The sequence below is a fragment of the Thunnus maccoyii genome, chromosome 7, assembly GCF_910596095.1.
Source record: "Thunnus maccoyii chromosome 7, fThuMac1.1, whole genome shotgun sequence".
Classification (NCBI taxonomy): Eukaryota; Metazoa; Chordata; class Actinopteri; order Scombriformes; family Scombridae; genus Thunnus; species Thunnus maccoyii.
This window is the reverse complement of record NC_056539.1, coordinates 26536175-26557737: the sequence shown is the minus strand read 5'-3', so window position 1 is coordinate 26557737 and position 21563 is coordinate 26536175. Positions and strand designations below refer to the sequence as shown.

At 38.3% G+C, this 21563-nt stretch overlaps 1 protein-coding gene and 1 long non-coding RNA gene across 3 annotated transcripts; one reads left to right on the top strand and one right to left on the bottom strand.

The window, feature by feature from the left end:
* The first annotated feature begins 10810 nt into the window (after window positions 1-10810).
* On the top strand, window positions 10811-17068 carry si:ch211-262h13.5 (uncharacterized protein LOC571127 homolog). The gene is made up of 7 exons (XM_042417585.1): window positions 10811-11044; window positions 12134-12244; window positions 12681-12768; window positions 13900-14066; window positions 14583-14690; window positions 15247-15333; window positions 16277-17068. Exons 1-7 carry the CDS (start codon window positions 10811-10813, stop codon window positions 16763-16765), a joined length of 1284 nt encoding a protein of 427 aa, XP_042273519.1. The 3' UTR covers window positions 16766-17068.
* Window positions 17069-17562: 494 nt separating this feature from the next.
* On the bottom strand, window positions 17563-21533 carry LOC121899915. Of its 2 annotated transcripts, XR_006096822.1 has the most exons (4): window positions 21426-21533; window positions 19274-19779; window positions 17974-18022; window positions 17563-17865 (listed from the first exon to the last, which is right to left on the bottom strand). It is a non-coding gene; the product is annotated as an uncharacterized LOC121899915 (long non-coding RNA). The 2 variants fall into 2 exon arrangements; XR_006096821.1 differs by having other exon boundaries at window positions 17974-19779.
* Between the last annotated feature and the right edge of the window lie 30 nt (window positions 21534-21563).

Genomic DNA, 21563 nt, shown 5'->3' with positions numbered 1-21563 from the left:
CCATTTTCCAATTAGCCAAAATATTATTGCCAAATAATGATTTTTTTTGTTAGCACTGATGTCCAGCTGGGTAGCGGGTAGCAGGTGACTGGTCGTTATATGTCTTCGAGATGGCCGAGGAGGTAAAATGAGGAGTGGGCAATGCATTATAAGAGCCAGGGTTTGGAGTACCACACATGGTACTTCAATCACATTCAGTGATTGAGCCAGTCTCTCATACTGTGCGTCATCATTCCAGCTCTAGGTCTCTATAATACGCCCTGACATGACTATGTTCCTGTATATTTTCTCTCTGGTGATGCACTGTGGTTACAGCCTCATTTACTGTAATGGCTTAGCAACTCATCTGTGTCCCGTGATGTCTTTAAATCAGTTTTGCCAAATCTTTCCTTCTCACTCATTCTAATTCATCCCAATTCTGTGAATGACAAGCTGAAAATGTGATTTGCTAAATTGTGTAAGAACATCAAAGCTGTATTAATGCATATTTTTTATATGATAAACGAATCACAATTACTATCTTTGATGTGAAATTGGGTCAGTTGTAGTTACAGTGATATAAGAAGAACAAGAAGTTACAGCAATTCTGCAGTTCTACACAGCTTTATTGTTGCTTTTACCTCATTGTTTTGGTTTTATAATGGAGCCTTGCAGTAGTTCAGGCAAGCACAGAAGCCAGTTTATAGTCACATGTTCCAAACACCCTCCAATCATGTATGCCCATGACCTATTTCTTGCAACAGGTGGTACATATAAACATTTAGGGCAGATTCAATTTGCGTACAATAATGCTGAGCTGCATCCTCGCAGTTACACTGCTGCCTGCTTTCAGAAATTCACCTCTTTCCGCCTCCCCAGCCTCTTCCTGTTTTAGCACTTAGTTGTTCTTGAATTTTGAGTCTTTCTTTGTGTGCTCATGTTCATCAAGTAATGCTTTGCCAGGAGGCTGTGTGAGCTCAGGGACAGTCTGTGTCAAGCTTGATCAGATTTGTACTGGAACATCACATGAGCAGAGCCACACAGCCAAAGTAAAATGCATATTGTTGCAATAAATGGTTAAAACCTTGATGTGAGCATCCTGACTGAAGCGCATTTATGGTCTGGTTGAGTCTCACTGCTCTGAACAACCCAATTTCCAACTGCATCACCAAACAACAAAAAAAGAGCTTGCTGGCCGATGGGGAAGAGCCAGAGACTTTTTCCACAGGGGCTGATGGAGACCAAAGCAGAAAACAAAAACAAAAAAGTGAATTTTGGACTTGATATTCATTAGGTGTCCAGTTTATCTGTTTCTGCTGGATGTGGAGTGTGCAACCCATTAACCATAACAGCTTTATTAGGTGAGAATCTGTCAAGGCCAAAAATCATTGTGCAGCTTTAAATTCAGACCACAGCATTGCAGCATGTCTTGCAGCATTAATACGAATGTTGCAAGACAAAAGAGGAGCTGGTATTTGTTTGTTTGTTTGTTTGTTTGTTTGTTTGTTTGTTTGTTTGTTTGTATGTTTTACAAATTACAAAATAAAGAATTACATTTTTACCAGCTACCACCTGTAGATTTACAGTCAAGTTGAATAAATTGTAAGATTTTTCACTATTATGGCTTAGCATTATATTTAGGCTTCCTCTTCATTGTAAATGCAGCATCATATGTGTATTGCATATATTTAATTATATTTAGGATTAAAAACAACACAAGAAAAAAGAGTAAATATCTTAGAATGTGATCAAACACAGGAACATAGTCTTAAATTATGTAAATTATTAGGAATGGTGGGGAAAAAAAGATGTAATTATCTTTAAAACTGTATTGTTTGTGACTTCCCAAACCAAAAATCATTTAACATTGTGTTGATAAATATCAACACCACAAAGACAACTGAGAATGTTTTCTTTGTTGTTAATTAAATTTAGAATCATAACTACTGGTTACTCATTACAACTGTCCCTTAAAGTGAATCCCTGAATACGTTTATCTGAACAAGACATCACATTTTGAGATGGACAGTATTTGCATGTAATTGTGCAAAAAGATAAATAGATTCTTCTTTCTGTCCAATTGACAGAATTGCAGGAATAAAATCACAGAACTTCTCATATTACAACTAATGTTTCAGTGCGGGTGTCCTGCTCTCATTTACTCCCTGCAGCTGCTGTACAAGAAGCTGAATACATGACAAGGAAATTAGGAGTCTAAAGCTGACTACTTTATCCAAGTAAAATGACAGGGATTTGTGACCACTGCTGCAGAGAATGCCAATCAGCTGTAAAAAGCTTTGCTAGTATGAGCTCATAGCTTGACCAATTACAGTGAAATTTAATGGGTTTAGCACCAGTGTCCATGTTTTGGCCACAACAGTGTAGGAAACAGGTCTTCCAGTGGAGAAAAAAGTTTGAAACCAATTAAATGAGAGAATTATCCTTCTTCCTGCTCTCTCCCCATCCTAATGTCTTCCCTTCTCTGTGCAGACTGTGACCAATAAGATAAGAAAGAAATACCAGCAGCATTCTGTGATGGAAAGAAAAACAGAAAGGATCAGAGAGTGAAAGAAAAAGAAAACAGATAAAAAGCAAAAAAAAAAAAAAGAAGACAAAGGCAAAGAGAGCGTTTGAATAAAAGCATGTGAGATGAAGATAAAGACGATGATTTGCAAAAGATAAAGGCTGGCTGCCATCCTGTAATTTTGTTCTATTCATTCACACATGTTTGTGAGAGATGGTGAAAGTAATGATAAAAGACAAAGTGTAAATACTCTGACTGAGACACACAAATCTCAGGTAGAGGGTTAGGGAAAGAGGATAAATGGCATTGGCCTTATTTTTTCATTAAGTGCAGTACAGTGCAGTAAAGAAACCATTTTTCCCCCCTCCTCTCTGCCAATTTTTTGCCCTAAAATGTGTTCTTGGCAAGGTGGAAAGGTCTGTGAAACAGCATCCATGTCCATGTCAGAGTAAAACTTTTCACTTTTGAAAGGTTTCATTGTAACTCCAATTAAACTGTATTTGGACCATGTCACACTGATATTCTCCACTCCAACCAATGATTTCCTCTTCTTCCTCTTCCATCTTCTCTTCTCTTCTCTTCTCTTCTCTTCTCTTCTCTCTTCTTCTCTCCTCTTCTCTTACCCCAGGCTCATCACTGTACAAAGTGAACAGCAGGAGCCCCAGTGGCACCGGCCCCATCGTATCTGGGCCTGGGCATCGCTATACAGCGTGGCATCTCTCCGTAGCAAGCAGAAGGGGAGATTACACTGTGCTCACATCAAAGGAGGTTTGTCTAACTTGGGTCTGGCGTTGTGCTGGTAGAGCGAGTCCTTGGAGCAGTCTTGCCGTTCTTATCTCTCCCCCACAGACTCTTTCTGCTTTCTGCTGCAACACAACTGGCTGCCGGTAACACTAACACATGCAGGCACGGCTCTGCACGGTCAAATGTGCACACAGACAAACACTAGTGCACATTTTCCTCTATGGAAACACACACAAACCAACACACACACACAAAGACACACACAACATTGAGGCAGCTCTTTTTTTCTTCTTCTGATATTAGCAGAATTTGTTCTGCTGAGTGAGTCTCTCTTTCTCTCTCCCTCCTCCAGCCTCTGTTGAGAGCTGAATCAGGTTCAGTGAATATTTGAAATGGATTAAATGGTTATCCCTGGACAGATGCTTACAAAAAGAACCCACTGCACTTGAATTTGATGTTAAATATTTAACCACTTAAGGTGTACTTATAGCTAGCTGTTCAACCAAAACATCACCAAACTGAAACACACTTACAGGGAACACATAGACAAACTGTTTTTTGACTGATGATCATTGATTGTATTTATTTATTGGGACAGTGTACTGCACCGCAGTTAGCTCAAAGCTAATTTACATCCGCAGTCCCACACAATCAAAACATACAACAGCACAACAAACAGTACAAAGCAAAAAACACACAGAACACACCATACAAAATACAAAGCCACACACAACAGCACATCACATACACCCACAATATCAATTAGAAATTAATAACGTAAACTTGTCGATTAAAGACTACCTGTGCTAATGAGAAGACCATAGATGAAGTTTAGACTGAGTGGTCACAGAGCTGATTGGTCTTTAGTAGATTTTTTAATTTGGCCTTGATTGTATTGATTGAACTGCTCTGAACTGTTCTTCATATCCTCAGGTAGAGAATACCACTGAGTTGTGGCATTCACAGAGAAAGCTGACTGCCCAAATGCAGTGCGACGAAATAGTATGGTACAATCTTGTATAGAGGATATTCTGGAGAATCTAATAGAACTTACTACCTTATTTCTCATATGATTTAAACTTCATGAATGACAACTTGGCACAGCAACAATTTAAAGGTGACGTATTATACTCCTTTTCATCTAGTTAATAGGTGTCTGAGGTCCCCAAAACATGTCTTTGAAGTTTTTTGCTGAAAATACCACTGAGATTATGCATTCCAGCATGTCTCTATACCCCTCTGTTTCAGTCCTGTTCTCAATGGGCTATTACTGTGTCTATGCAAATGAGCTGCTGCTCCCGAAGCCCCACTCCAGAGCTGGTTGTGGCTTTCCGGCCATGATACAATATGAGATTATGTGACCACAACAGGAGAGACAATTGACAGTATTCATATTCATACTGGAACTGCAACAGAGCTACAGTAGTGTCAGTAAGTTTATCTGTGGACCAGAATGGACGTATTAGCCTCAGCCTGATTTTACACACACTGCCACAACCAGCCACTACAGCTTTATGATCTGAGCAAGTTAGCTGCTGGGTGCTAATCAAAGTTACACAACATTGCCAAGCAAAGGAATTCCTGCAGTTTGACCATTTCTTTTTCACACATGTATCGTTACCTTCATGGCATGTCTATCAAGTACATTTACGTAATGTTACAGCGATAACACACAAATACCAGCGAGGATCATGGAGCAGAACAGAACTTAACAACAAGGCTAGCTGGGCTAGCACTGCAATTCAAAGTTCCACAAAAAGCAACATGAAAAAACAGTTACCACCATCCAACCTATCACTGTCATTATTTAGTTGGCTTCAAATGAGGCTTAACTTTCACACATTTTCTCTTGACTGTTCCTCAGTATAACTTTAGTCCAACATCGCTAGCCATATTAGCCACACAATATGCTAATGCAAAGTTCAACAGGCTAACTTGCTAAATAAATAATAAAACAGTATAAAACATGGTGAAATTTACAGCTTCCAAGTTTGAGGTCGGGTAACGCACAGCATTTCACATACCTGGCAACACATACACCACAAGAAAAAAGGTGTAAATATGGACAAACAGAGAAGTGATTTTTCTAGTAATATCTCTGTGTCTCCTATTGTTGGACAGTATCCATCAGTGCCTAGGTCAGGCAAGACAAATATCAAACCCCCCTCAATGAAAGCCGAGGTGCAGACATTAACCACACCCTGCAGGCTTGGTACGGGTATCTCGAGACTTTGCAAGGTCCCTGGCTCAGTCTCATGGATCTCGATCAAGGGTGGTGGAGAGTTGGACGCAGCCTCCTCACACTGAGACCTTGGAAGGCCCCTCAGATGGGGGTCCATCTCCAAGCTGCTGCCAGCTGCATGGCTGCGTGATGGGTGGGTCTGACTCGGTAGAAATTCCGGCTGTGACGAGGAAAGGAGTAACGGTCCAGTGTAGGCGAAGTGATGTTGACACTACTATAAGCTCATCTCAGAACTGGCTTGTGAACAATGAGGTTTGGAAGGATGCCATAAACCTGGACTCTGTTTGATTCAAGGGGATTACACTTGCTATGATCTCCTGTGAGAGTAAAGTGGCAATCATATGTTGGACTGAATCTTGGCTTGATGATTTCATAACCGACTCTGGAATAGAAATCGAGCATTTCACTGTGATAAGGAGAGATAGAAATCACAAAGGTGGAGGTGTCTGTGTTTATATCAGGTCCAACATTGATTGTAACATCAGAACAGACTTAAACAATGAGCTCATCAAAGCCATGTGGTTGGATATTATTTTACCCAAAAGCAAGCCTATTTTAGTTGGAACATGTTGTCGTCCTCCTAATCAGGGCAACTTTTATGAACTGCTTGAGGAGACATGTTCAAATTGTGATGATACAAAGGCAGTGTTATTGTTACAGGGGATTTGAACATGGACGTTCTCAACAAGGACACTGCAATCTATAAAGCATTTTTTAAATTTTGTAAAATGTTTGATCTCCACCAGTTAATTAATGAACCCACTAGAGTTACATCTACTACTCAAACAATTATAAACCTTATTTTGACCTTATTCAGTGTCAGATAGGACCAGGATTAGCAAAAAGGATTAGCAAAAGTGGAGTGGTGGAATATGGTCTTAGTGATCATTCTTTGATATATGCTACTAGAAAGATACAGAAAAATGTTTTTAAGTGCCATAATACAATGAAAATCAGGTCTCTGAAAAAACTACAGCAAAACTTCCCTCATTGAGAGTATGAACAAAGCAGATTGGTCCACTGTATTAAATTGTGGTGATTTTGATAAAGCCTGGGTACATTTTAAATCAATTTTTTTTAAAGTAGTGGATAAGATGGCTCCAATTAAGATAATCAGAATCAAACAGAGGACAGAGCCTTAGGTAATGGATGACATTTTAAAGTTGAGTGAGTTAAGAAATTTAAGCTTTGCATTTTTAAGAAAACCAGGGATGAGTCCAGTTTTTTGCAATATAAGGGATTATGAAATGAAGTGAACAGGGCGATAAAGACGGTCATATATATATATATGTTTTTTTGTGAAAAAATAATTGAACACAGAAATGACTCATGCAAGCTGTGGAAATCTCTAAAAGAGTTAGGATATAGGAAATGACTAAAATCCAAACCCAGCAGTTTTAGTCTTGACATTAATAGTAAAGTTACATCAGTTAAAAGTGAAGTAGTGAATGTTTGAACTCATACTTTATATCAGTTGCAAACAGTCTGGTGAAGGATCTCCTTTGTCATTCAGGTCTGTATGGAGAAACACAGGTACAAAGCTTTTATTCTCAACAAGGACTTCAAGCTGACTCATTTTATTTTAACAGAGTAATGGAGAATACAGTCCTTAAGGGACTGAATGAACTGAATTACAATAAAGCAACAGGTTTAGACACTAAACTTGCCAGGTTCCTAAAGGATGCAGCAGAATGTATTATGCCTGCTGTAGCCCATTTAATCAATCTCTCTATAGAGCAAGGGGAAGTACCCACAGATCTCAAGAGTACAAGAGTCATTCCCCTCTATAAGAGGGATAATAAGTTTGAGAAAGGACCAATTTCAATTTTAAGTGTCCTTTCCAAGGTCATCGAAAAGATCATACATGAACAGATAAATACATACTTGTTGAGTCACAACATTTTATTTGAACTACAGTCAAGTTTCAGAAAATCTCATTCCACCAAACCAAAATGTGACTTTTGTATCTAATGGACCACATCAGAAAGGAAGTTGATGCAGTCAATTTCTGTGGAATAGTCATGTTAGACCTTCAAAAGGCCTTTGATACTGTAGATCACGGTATGCTGCTGTTTAAGCTAAATGCCATGGGGTTTAGCAAGTTGGCCTTAAAATGGGTCAATTCTTACCCTTTGGAAGGACACAGATTGTGGATGTCAATGGGACATTTTCTAAAGCTAAAACTATCAGCTGTGGGGTCCCTCAAGAGAAGAATGCCTATTCAGCTGACCTTTTTTGTAGTTGTGGAAAAGTCTTTGAATGAGGAGCTTCAAATGTTGGGACTTGGCTTTCTGATAACAAGCTGTCTCTTCACCAAGGGAAAACAGAGGCCATCCTCTTTGGCTCCAGAATTAAACTAGGAAAGACCCCAGTCAAAAAATACGCTTCAAATATTGGGTGTCAGACTTTAGTTGCCCACTGCTCCTAGATAGTTAGGATGGGTATAGAATGAGTAAGGATAGGATGCAGAGTATAAATTCCTGTTATACACAGTTTACTCGGAAAATGAAGACATTCTGATTGTTACAGGATGATGAATGGATTTCTGTTAAGTGTCAACAAGCACTAAACGGTCCAAGACTGACTGATATTCCCCGTCAGGTCAGTAAATGTGAACACAGAGTTGGAACATCGAATCACAGCTGAGACTGGATAGCAAGCACTCCTTTCTGAAAAAACCTCAGGAAATCCCATTTATTGTCAATGTACTTAGGCAAGTCCTACATCCTTTCAATGGCCTAGGTCACTAGTTACTGAGATTAAAATTTCATGAGGCTGTGATTATCCTAGATGTCACATTAAATCCTCTTTGACCCCATGTTGTAAAACAATAAAACATGAAAAATTTCAAGAAGGATGAATATTTTTTGCAGGAATTGTCTCTCTCTATCTTAATATAATAAATATAACAATGAGTGGGGCCAATTTACATTGTGAGTGTTTTATTTAAGTAAGATTTTGAATGCAAGACTTTTACTTAAGGAGTACTTTTATATTTGGGTATTGGTACTTTTTGAGTAAAAGCAGGTCCAGCGTCAGGATGAAGTGACTGAGGAGGCTGTTAAAAATTGCAAGGGGGCAATTTTATACATAAAATGAAATTCAATGATTTAACGATGCAATAGCCTTAGAAAGGCATAACAACAACAAAAGGCTACTGTTTCAAAACCAAAAAATACATTTTTACTCAGAAAAGAGCGCTAAATGTTTTTTGAATTTATGAATGAATCTCTGTCAAAATCAGCAGGTGGAGGCGCGTGGAAACAGCTGTTTGTGGCGCACGCGCCCCCACAAACAGCACTGTCCATGGTTCTGAAACAACAGCTAAGCGATAGACGTATGTATCACGGCAAATAACTTTGTTGTTTTTGCTTTTTTATATACAGATACACAAAGCTTAAACAGGGAGTCAAAATAACAACTGAGAAGGTTATATGCCCCCTTAAGACCCCTGGTGGCGCCGGGCAAGAGTAAAAGGTGTCAGAAGGGTTCAACCGATGTGAGGTCACAAACCTTTTGTCGATGTTCCAACTCCGTGTTCACATTTACCGACCTGAGAGGGAGTATCAGTTAGTCTTGGACTGTTAAGTGCTTGTTGACACTTGCAGAAATCCATTTATCATCCTGTTAGAATCAGAATTTCTTTATTTTCCAATAACATTTTATATAACAAGAATTTATACTCTGCATCCTATCCTTACCCATTCTATTATATTGTTATACAGCATACCCATCCTAACTATTTAGGGGCAGTGGGCAGCCACAGTCGATGACAGGCAATAGTTGAAGCAGGTGCACTGCACTTCATGCTCCGGGGGAGAAAGGCTGGTCTGTTGTGCTGGCTCCCTGTTTATTATCCAGTGCGCACGAATTAATCAAAATGTGTGAATGAATTTTATCTCGTGCGCATGCTATGGCATTATATATACTGTATATTCTTTTGCCCATGTTCCCTTAGGGGCTCCGTAGTTGAGACATCGGTGGCTCAAGAGGAAAAGTGAAGGGATCACCAAAGCAATTAGGATGCATCATCTGGGAACCATGAATATCCGTAGTATTATCCAATCTGTCCAGTAGATGTTGAAACATTTCAGTCTGGTACGAACAGAACAACATACTCTCCCTACAGCTATGCCTCAAGCATGGCTAGTGAAAATTACATTTTCTTCAAGTGTCCTCAGACAACATTTTTAATCATGCATGTATTTTGTTTTACACTTTGAAAATCTGTGTAAAAACTCAGATAAATCAAATGTGTGTGTGTGTGTGTGTGTGTGTGTGTGTGTGTGTGTGTGTGTGTGTGTGTGTGTGTGTGTGTGTGTGTGAGAGAGAGAGAGAGAGAGAGAGAGAGAGAGAGAGAGATGCAGACAGAGATAGAGTGTACGTGCTTCATTATGTCCTAGACTGTACTCAACTGCAGTCACAGACATTAATCGATCTTGTCATGAACAATGGAACCAATCTGACTGCTCCAAAAGTATGAACCCCACCCATAGCACACAGTACAGTCTGGTTTTTACTATTTATTATTTTGAAATAAAAAAATACACATCCCATGCATTGCCCTGAATCATTTTTTGTAAACAACACACTGGTCTGGAACAGCTGGAATAATTACCATTGCTTATACACCATGATGAAATACATTCATGATGAAAGGGCCACTTAATCATTATTTTTGGTAAAATAAAGGCAGAGAAGGCAAGTATCAGAGTTACAAGGTTCTAAGACAACAGCCAGTCTAATTTTGAAAGTAATTAATGGGGTATCAGTGAATCATTAACCCAGTTCAGCCTCGTGGACCAACAGTGTAACAGTAAAGTCCCCTCTATACACCACACTAGACACACAGTGACCCCTCGTGGTAAGATGCTCATATTACAGCCTTAAAAAAAGTGAGCCAGTGCTGTATGTATTTATTTGTTGTTACCTATAATGTAATGAGGGACGTGCTGCATGAATTGGGTTTACATAAACACACAAATAAATCCCATAGACCCTTTTGATTGGGATTAAAAAGTCTGCACTGGGAGCAAAAATAACCTTCAGTCTTATTAGTGCATGCATATGTGTATTATGAATCACATTTTTGTAATTTCCTCTATTTGTAATCAATGATTAACTGTTACTCCATTTAAATGACATTCATTCACAAATGTCAGCCCTCTGCCTTCAAATACAGTTTGTCCTTGGCTTCATTTCAACATCTCTGTGCTGTTTTGATTCCAAAAGTCACTGCCTAGGCCGAACGCAAACACAACAGAACAAACTTCACCTTAAACCAGCTTCATCTCTCAGCTCCTGTGTGAACCTCTGCCACCATGGACAAATCCATCTGTACATTATTACTGCTATTATCCCAGCTATCCATTCAGATACTGTGTGTGTATGGTGAGGGTTTTTCACTGGCACCCATTGAACTTAATCCTATCCCCTGTAATGACAAAGCAGTGGAGAAGCTGTCTCGTCTGGCTGTCACTTACATCAATGAGGATCGTGCTGATGGGTATAAGTTTGCCCTCAACCGCATAGCAAATGTCCACCTGCATGCTCAGGTAAGTACAGAGACAAATGCTTGGCAGGAAATGCTGCCTTCAGGTTGTTTTAATGTTCTGTCAGTGGGTGATTTGTTCATGTTTAAAAAGGGAAGTGAGGTGGAAAGGTTATTTTCCCTTCTTTTGTTGCTGAAAGACCAAAAATCCCTGTAAAACAGAGTCACACACTGATAGATTTAACCAGCCGTGGTCAATTTTCATGTCAGTGGGAGCCCATTTTATAAGATTTGTTGTTATAAATGGCTGTGCACAGTGAAACATCAGTTCTAATCAGAAAATCATCCTCTTAAATTGTCACAATGTGCTGACTTTCACTCTGAGTAAATGATAATGAAGTTAAACTCTGCTTCTGAAGGACTCCTTGTAGTCCACAATCCCCAGTTTTAGAACCACTGGACTAAACCAGAGATATGAAAAATAGTGGCATTTATATAAAAGACTAAAAACAATAAATATTTGTTGTGTGCACTTTGTTGTGAATGACTGCCATGTCATCAGTACATGTCGCTTATAATAAACGACATTATACGAATAACATTAAAATCGAAGCACATAATTTTATGTCATGAAATGAGAAGACATCTCTTTTCACGCCTCATGAATAAAGGCCTTTACGACTGAAGTGACTGTTAATAAAGTCCAGGTCATTTCAGAGCAGGACCGCAGGGACAGACCTTACACAACAGGCTTTATGAACTTCATGCTGTCAGCTGCTGAAGGCTATTGTCCAACTGCGGTCAGGTTTTAACGGGCTCAGTTCAACTTCATGACCTGGAAGGCTGCCGTTACACCTGCTCAAAGTGTTGACATTTGTTTTCAGTGTTACTGCTCGAATCAATATTGTAGGGATTTACACAGAGCAGCTCCTAAATGGTTCCTTAAAGATGTAACTGAACAAATGAAGGTACTTGAGAGAAGAGTTCTCATACATCTGAGCCTTGGATATTCACTTACATTTGCGTAACGCTGCTATTTTACTCATAAACAAAAATACAAAACATGATACTGACGATAATGATACTAGAAAATCTGACCACACAACAATGTTTGTACCTCCTCTTTCCTATTACTTGTGTTTGTGCATATCAGGGCCCAGCAGGCAATGTATATTATCTGGACCTGGATGTCCTGGAGACCAAGTGTCACATAGGCAGCCCAAAACCATGGAAACGCTGTGACATCAGACCATTCATGGAAACAGTAGGACACACACACACATCTACAAACAAACACATGTGTTTGTACTTAGACTATCATTTGTCAGGACTCTCACTGACATAATGCATTCCCTAGCCCCAAATCTTACACTTACTTACTTGACGCTTAACCTAAAACTAATTCTATCTTTAAACCTAAAAAGAACACAAATAGAAGAACAAGAATAGAAGAACACACAAATAGCCTTTTCTGCGTGGCCAAAACGTCCTTACACTGAATATATACACTAACTTTGGCCCTCACAAATAGAGATAAGATAAGATAGAAGTACACACACACACACACACACACACACAATAATAGAGTACTCACAATAATGCAGCCTCATCAATACTTTTATATGGACATAAAGTTTTAGTTATGTCACATGCTGCAAAATCCTGACAACCAAAGATCTATTCTGTTTTATTGTTTTTAGCAAATCTCTGGCAACTGCAACACCACCATTCTTCACACACCAAAGGGCTACACCTACTTGTACAGCTACGACTGCACGCTAGTACCAGGTAACAGTAAACAGTTATTATTAGGAGTTTTACACTGATATTCAGTCATATATTAGTTTTGTGATGAAGCACAGAGTGGTAGTTCTGATGGTACAGTGTGAGCTCAAGAAGTTTTGTGTGATTAAATCAAGTAAAACTGAGCAATATTATATCATAGAGTGATGTGACACTGAACAATATGGGTTGTACCACATTGTGGTGTGTGACATACTGTATGGATTTGTTTCTTTTTTTAAAATTTCTATTAATTACATTCACACTTTGCCAACAAAGATACACACGTAACATGAATTGCAATGTACAGAGTAAGAAAATCTATAAATGGGTGAGACAAACCTCATCAGCCATCAAATAATTGGAAAGCTCAAACTACCACTGTGAGCAAGTTGTCAAAACAGTGGATCTGCAGTGGATAGATAGTGGATGATCATGGCCACAAATAGTGCAAGGTCAATACATAGTTTATTATGTGAACTCCAACTGCCATGTCTACTTGTACCTAATAAATAAACTCTAAGATTTAGTGATATATCAAAGTGCATGCAGGGATAAAATATTTACAACATATTTCCAAAAATGGTTCTGTTTCTTATGAATTGTGAATTTATGTAGCATCTCACTGATATTGCAAGTGAAAGGGTGCTGATTTCAATTCCTCACCAAAGGGGAAAAACATCAGAGGAAGAAAATATCTAGTCAAAAAGATTCAACCACAAATATTTGTGGTAATAACATCATTCAGCATGCAAGACCCATCAACAAGTAATTGAAAAAGAAAAATCTAAAAGATTTTCTAAAAGATCTAAAAGATTTTTGTGGCAATTTTTATTCATCACACACAGATGTATCTAATAACATTAATCACGGCTTACTGGCACACTTAAATGGAACTGAGCCTTCATTAATGTAATTATGACATTATGTCGAGTCAAAATGACAAATCAAATTAAACTGAAACACAGCTTTGAGTGTAGGGTTTTTTGAGGCTTTATCAAATCAATAACAACAGAGATTCCAAAACATAATTCTGCTTTTACTGTAAGTTTAAGGCCAATACTTTACATTAAGTAATATTTAATTAGTTGTGATTTCAATACAAATGTCTACATTATCACCCTCTGGTCCCTGCAGATCCCCCAGAGAAGCTCGAGAAGATCTGTCCAACCTGCCCCTTCTTGCTGTCTGTAGACAGCCAAGAGGCCATAGCTGCTGCTCAGATCACTCTGGCAACCTATAAGAGACAGTCCAAACTGGCCGCAGGTCTTGGGTTGAAGAAGATCACCAGAGCTGCAGCACAAGTATGACTAGATATAGAGTTATTAACTTTGATGAGAGCAACAACGCTCTGGGGTTGATTTCATTACACAACAATGTGCTGAATGTAATGGTTATCAGGAAATTACACTTAGAAAAATCTCAGGGTGTACATGAGCAGACAGCACGGTGCACCTTTGGGCTTCTGTGAACCAGATGAGTACTATTACTACTACACAATAACCATAATGATACAAGAGTCTAGCAAGGTTGAAAAGTATTACTGGAAGCACTTTGGACCTTACTGTCAGGCCAGGCTTTTGTTTTGGGAGGAAATGAGAAATTGAACAGTTTGCTTGGGGACCAAAGCTCAGCATATTGCTCCTCTTTGTGTACAATAGTCCACCTAAGGTAACTATTTTGGGTTCTAAAAGCAGGATAATAACTATTACATTACAGCTCAACACCATACCAGCTTTCTGAATCTGCATGTATCTCTGTGTTTGTGTGTTTATATGTGTAATTTGCCCTTTTCTTACTATATTTTTTTTATATTTCAGACTGTGCCAGTGAAAGGCACCTTTGTGGAGTACACAGTCCAAGAGTGTCCAGAGGGAGTGACAGCAAGAGGCATGTGCCAGCCACAGACACTGACTTCCGACACAGAGGTATTCAACACATAGAGTCCAGGGAATTATATTCAAAATTTGACATTACCTCAAGACATTAAACATACTATATTAGACATAAAATTCACATTTGCATATCACTTTAATCTTGACTTTGATACATGAAAACGTCTCTTCTATTAACAAAAAAGGGAAGTTATCAAACCACATTGTCTGAAACAGTTCCATTAATAACAAACATTGATTACTATGCTGACAATCTGACACTTCAATGGAACATTTATGACGCTAATTAATGTTGTTCCAAAACCTTAAATATACATCGATCAACCAGCATCTCATTTAATATCACTGCATCAGTTCCTGTAAGTGTTACTTGATGACATGACAGATTAATTTCTAGTTTTACAACTAACTCCGCTAAAAGGCTGCAGTAATTGATTATCTTTTAAAAAGAAGCCTGTCATTTCCTCTCCCGCTTTTGTTTATATGCTTTTTTTTTTACCCTCCCTGCTCTATCCTGTTCCATCTCTGTCCTTGCAATGACCCAGTAGCCCAAAAAGAATTAACACAATATATCATATTCTCTCCTCAGACTGCAGGTTTCTGTGCAGGATCTGTGCATGGAAACATAAACATCAATCCTGACGTTCAGGTGTCCTGTGAGATGTTCAAAGTACAGGTACAGGGAGTAATTAAAATGTTTCCCAGTTTATCTCAGAGCGAGTTCAACCAAAGGATTGTCATAATTTCTGAAATCCAGAAAAGCAAATTACAACAAATACGTATTATTAAAATGTCAAGACTGAAAATGAAAGGCATAAAAAATCAAACAACAAAAAATTCAGAGCATATTACTACATTCAATTCATAATGATTTATACAATATCTGCAGACTTCACTGTTTTCTTGTTCCTCTTAAAAGATGCAGGGATTTAATTATATAGACAGACACTTTCAACTAAATTTGGCTCTTGTTGAATTTACCAAATAAAATAGCATTGTCTTTCATAATCTGTAAACTATGACAGAAGAGTAAATTTAGTGCACTCAGTACAGAACAGGAAAAGTGTTGCAAAGAGGTTTAACAATTAAAGCAGAAAAAAAAAACTATGAACACCCCCAAAAAAGAAGGTTCAAGTGCACTGAAAGATGTCAGTAGGTGAGTAAAGAGGAAAAACTTCAGTAAAATGTAATGTTAAGTGCCAATCACTTCAAACTGTAGCACTGCAGTTAGGAATGTAATAACCCGCTGCCCGAACGACATTTGATTAATGTTTTATGCTTTGATTTGTTTCAGATTTTTACTGAAGCAACCATTAAAAAAGATAATTTAACTTTCTGAATGAATGTCACTGGCCATATAATTATTCTGTCATATTTTACACATCATTCTTGTGTCTTCAAATGTGTGTTGTGCTTGTGTGTGTTTAAACGTATGTGTGAGATTTAAAATTGTATGGTACTGTACTATACCACATGCGGTACTATAATTATGTTGTCTTCTCACTCCTCTCTCGAGCTGTGGTGTGTAATGTAATATTGCATGACTGAAACTCTTTTGTCCACAATTGAGAGTGAGGGTAAAACATTAGTTTTGTGTGATCTCGTCTGTCACTCTTCAGAATGTGGACATCTTCAGACCAGTGCAACCGCAGGGTCAAGACCTCCCCTTAGATCCCGCCATCCCGACCGTACCGCCTCTGATCGTTGACCCAGGAAATGATCAGCAGCCTGCTACCTCTGAGCCCTCACCGTCCTCTGCTGCACCACTTGACCCAACACACATTCCCCCTGCACCCTTTGACCCCCCAGGTTGTGCTAAGCCCTCTAACCCCCTCTTCTCATCTTCCAGTGAGTCTGATGAAGGTATAATAGGCATTCAACAGCGACCACCAGGTGCTGGGCCATTTGTCTCATCCTCTGAAGAGGTTGTTGGCCTTGTGGCACTACGTCCGCCCTTTAACTTCCGCTACCAGAAGCGTGACCGCAAGAAACGGCAGGCGTTGATGGAGACCTCATCCTCTCACAACCCCATATTCCTTGCTGATTTTCCCAGTGGGACATCTCCTTTCCGCTCCTGTCCTGGTCCTGCTCGATACACCACAGTTTAAGGGGCTAGTTTGTTCTTGTTTGGTGTATCTGATGAGATTCGATGGATTAACTGGTCCGCTCCCTCGCAATGGCACTTAAGTGTTCACCTTTAACAATTTGTGCTAATGAGAGGAATGCTATTTCCTCCTACAAATTACCTCACTGCTACTACTATAATAGTGTTCCCAGAACAGCTGGTGCTTAAACCTGGATAGTATTGAGAATGGCTTCAAATGCTTGGACAGTTTGAGTAAATCTTGTTTGGAATGTCACATACTTGAATATGACCTTAAGCCAAAAATCTGACATTACTCACAATACCTATTTTGGTGGAATAAAGCAATAACACTTATAATTAAGTGTCAATTGAATCTTTCTACTAACTTGCACTGTAACAAATTTCCCTGTAAAATTACAGTAAACTGTTGGCAGCTATAGTTGCCAGCATTTTACCATTTTTTTTACAGTGTCACTACTGTAATTTACTTTAACAGTAAAGTGCTGTAAAATTTATTACAGTATTCTGCTGTTGAATGTGAGGTTTACAGTTTGATACTGTAGCTAGGCCTGCAGTAACATATTGTATTTTTACAGTGTTACTATTGTAATCTTTATGAACAATTTCTTACTGTAAATGTTACAACAACTCAAAAGTTTTTTTCTTATTCATATTAATAAAACAACTATAAATTGCAGAAATACACTGTAAATAACAATGTGTCTTCAATCTTAATGGTCCAGTAATGAGATCAGCTCAGTTTTACATTTAAAATGCATAACCTTTAAAATATATTACAACAAGGATGAGATAAGTGACTGTTTTATGGAACTGAACATTTATTCAAAAGCTGTCAAATATGCCAGGTATATTCAAGTATGTTTGAAAGAATAATTCTTATGGTTCATGCCCTTTCAAAGGGGATCAGTGTAAATCTGTTAATTATAATATCCTGAGCTGCCAGTAAAACTTAGTCATGAGTCTAAACAGAAACTGCTTTACAAACTACTGTTTAAAACTATAAAAGCGCAAACAAACAGATTGCAGGTTACACAATTTGTAATGCTTTCAAATGTCCTCTATTATAATTGGCAGAAGGTTGGCTTCCAGGCTCACAGCTCACTGAGTGAGAAAGAAACAAGAATAAAAATTGAGCACAGAGTGAGAGAAAGAGAAATGAAACAATTAAATGGGAGAGATAAACATTTTAAACAACGACACCTAACTTACTTTTATGAGGTGATGAGGATTCTCTGTGAGCTTGTCTTCTTAGGCATTACTACAAAACAACATGTAACAACTTACCTATTATGTCCCAGGTTTTAGTACAGCTTGGCAACAAACAGTATATTTGCAGTAACGTAGCTACAGCTTAGAAACACACTTGGGTTGAGCTAAAATAACCAATATAAAAACTCCATCTTTTGGGGCTCAGCAGCAAACATATCTTAATCAACTTGGCTACATATTTGAATTTGTGCTTTAGACAGTGGGCTATCATTAATTATGAAATGCAAGTGGGATAAACAAGGCAAGGGTATACACAAGGCTGGACTAATGTTATTATTCACTGTGTAGTTCAAGAGAAAACAGCCATCCTAAAATAATCTTTAAACTAGACTTGCAAACAGTAGTGAACATAATGTTTTAATACTAGTAATTCAAACTTCCAACTGAAGAACACTACCTGAAAATGCTCTCTTGTGCCTGTCAGGTGCTTGCTAGGATTATACCAGTTTAATGTTAGAAAAAATTAAATGTAGTCACTGTTCTTCTATTTTCTCAGTAAGATGTTATTAACCTTTTGGTTTGATTTCACAAAAGGAGGATGAACGGTGATTATCGATGGTTGCATGTGGCTTCTGTCCCTCCATTACTGCAGCAGCGAAAATGAAAATACTGTATTTTGCTGTCAAATCTTACAGTAGCCTACTGTTAATATCCATTCTTGGTTTTGGCTCCAAAGAGCATCAGAATTTACAGTATTTTACCATATGTAGAAAAAATAGTACCTTACTGTTGGAATTTGGCTGTATTTTTACAGCAATTTGTTACAGTGTGGCCTACAATGTTTCAAGGGAACACAAAAACTAAGTTGAGTGAACACAAAGTGTGGCAAAGAAACCCCAAAATTAATGTTTATGAGGACCGAATTATTTAAAAGGCAGGACATTCTGACATACAATATTGTCTTCACTTGCATAGTATAATTGTGTTGCTACTTGTGACAGTTCAGTCATAAAAGTCAAAAACCTTTATTAAAGGATTGTTAGACACACCACTGTCCCTTGTAGAAAAGGAAAACATGATGCCTGGGCTAGAAACAGCTTTACTTCACTCCCAGTGAGGGCTGAGACTGTGCCAAATAGCACACAGAGGTGAAAGACAAGAAGTGCAAACATCTCAATGAAGCTTTAAAAACTTAGAGCTGCCTTAAGAGGGATTTGTTAATACAGCAACTAGAACTGTTAGAAAGAGCAGACCAACACAGAGGAGAGAAGCAATGGAGATGCAATAAGTCATCCCTTACATGGCCGGAGTGTCTTTCAGGATCGTCAGTTCACACAACATTCCTGTATGTTTCAAACCCAGCAACACAGTAAGCCAGAAACTTGCTGAAAAACAACAACAACAACAAAAAAACACTCATCCACACATAAACAGAACAAAGCAATGAAGAATACACAGACCGATATGTCAGCAGATGAAACACGGCCAAGATTGAGTCAACCCCAAAGGTCAAGATGCAGCAGTCTGTCTTCATTTAAAGGACAGTGGAAACTCCTTTGAGGACGGCAGTGTACACATTTCGGACAGAGGGGACAGACGGTTTGAAAGATGAGTGAAAAAGGCTGGAATAACTGTCTCAAAACAGAGAGGCTGTAACACTGCTCACCAGAACAACTTATCATGCTGCCTTGACATCCATTCACATACCAGTCAAACTCATATGATGGTCTTGTAACCCTAGTTGGTGATTTACATGTGAAATCAAGGTGTGAACAACCCACAGAAAATGCCTGGGACTGATGAAGCCTGTTGGAAGAACATAAGACAAATTATGACCTTATGCACTGTGTCCAGTAAGTACAAGTAAAAAACTAATAACACTAATACATTTCTATTTGTAGCAGTAAAATTGTAGTCTTTCTAGACTACTGGATGGCAATCTTTCATTCTAGACACCTTTGAAGATAAGAAGAAAATTGAGGTTTAACTGGTGTTAATTGAAGGGGACTGAAAGTTACTCCCTCTTTTATCTCTTTTCCCTAGTTTCCGTCTCAGTTTACTGCATAAAAGGAAATCATCAGTGCCACAGGAGAGGTTAATTTTTTACGGCAAAGTGACCATCTGATCCCTCCTCTCCTGTTGAACTGACAGCAAATTCTTTTTGTACAATTTATCCCAGGCAATGATCCCACTCCCAGAGTTACTGTGTGCTGACTGTGTGATACACTGAGTTTAGCTTTGGCCCGATAAGACAACAGTAGCTTGTAGATTTTGAACGGCTGAATAACAGCAAAAACATGTTTTAGCATAAGCTTGTCGATGTTTTCACCCTCTCACAGCTGACAGATCTAGCAGACAACATGGACCCACCATTGGGGATTTTTAGATTGTACTAGAGACAAAATGTTTTGGGGTTTTTTGTGATCAACTTTTTATTGATACATATAGTATATGTATCTATCTACATATATATATATATACATGAACTGACATATAACACATGCAAGACAAAATGTTTTGTTTTTGTTAAGGGAGTATATATGGCTGGTAGGTCTTGGTAAATACAACATTTATCTATGACAGTTGTGAGATGTGGCATCTTGAATTGTGCTACACTGGGATGCATTGATAGCATAAAAAGGCATATTATAGAAAACAAACAAACTGCATTTTGACATAAAATCATAAAATATTTTAAATATACAGTGCTGCGCAAAAGCTTTAGGCACTTTAGATGTTTAGATTTTTATCCATTATGCAGTACCATCAGGGAGGTGTCTGATCGGTCTCAAATTTATTCATGACATGACAATGACCCCAAGCATACAGCTAGAGTCATAAAGAACTATTTTCAGCAACAAGAAGAAAGATGAGTCCTGCAACAGATGGTATGGTATGGCCCCCACAGAGCCCTGATCTCAGCATCATGGAGTCAATCTGGGATTACACGAAGAAGCACCTGAGACGGCCTAAATAATAAATCCACAGAAGAACATCTTTCACCAACATGATTACAGCAACCTACCTGCAAGTTACCATGAAAAACTGTGTTAAATGTACCGAGGAGAACTGCTGCTGTTTTAAAAGCAAAGCTGCTCACACCAACTACTGATTTTATTAAGGTTTTATCTGTTTACTGAACTTTGCATGAAGTTAATTGATAAATAAAAACTATTCATGTCATTGTTTTTGAAAGCATGCTCATTTTACTTTTAGTGCCTAAAACTTTTGCACAGTACTGCTAAGAGTGTTTAATACACCTCTTGCTGCTTTCAAGTGTTTCGCGTAATTTCCACTTTCAAGTTCAGAATTTATAAACACATAGACCTATGGAAACATATTTCAAAGCCTTGTTTTTGTTTGGATTTTTTTTTAAAAACAGAACAGAATATGTACAAGCAGTTAATTACTGTTAGGGGCTATTGCATTTTAGAGAAGCAGCACAGACTTACCTTATGCTGTAGGGGGCGGGAGAGTTCTACAAATGTAATTGTCACGTCAAGACATATTGCTACTGGAATAATTTAGCCTATTTTGCAGAAGTGGCGAATGATTCTGTATAAAACGTAGCTTTTGTTCATCAGTGACCC

Excerpts from the sequence above, each read along its gene's own strand:
- si:ch211-262h13.5 (XM_042417585.1), top strand. The coding sequence starts at position 10,811 with ATGGACAAATCCATCTGTACATTATTACTGCTATTATCCCAGCTATCC. Across the intron at positions 12,245-12,680 it reads TCAGACCATTCATGGAAACA|CAAATCTCTGGCAACTGCAA; the intron begins GTAGGACACACA and ends TATTGTTTTTAG. Across the intron at positions 14,067-14,582 it reads TCACCAGAGCTGCAGCACAA|ACTGTGCCAGTGAAAGGCAC; the intron begins GTATGACTAGAT and ends TTTATATTTCAG.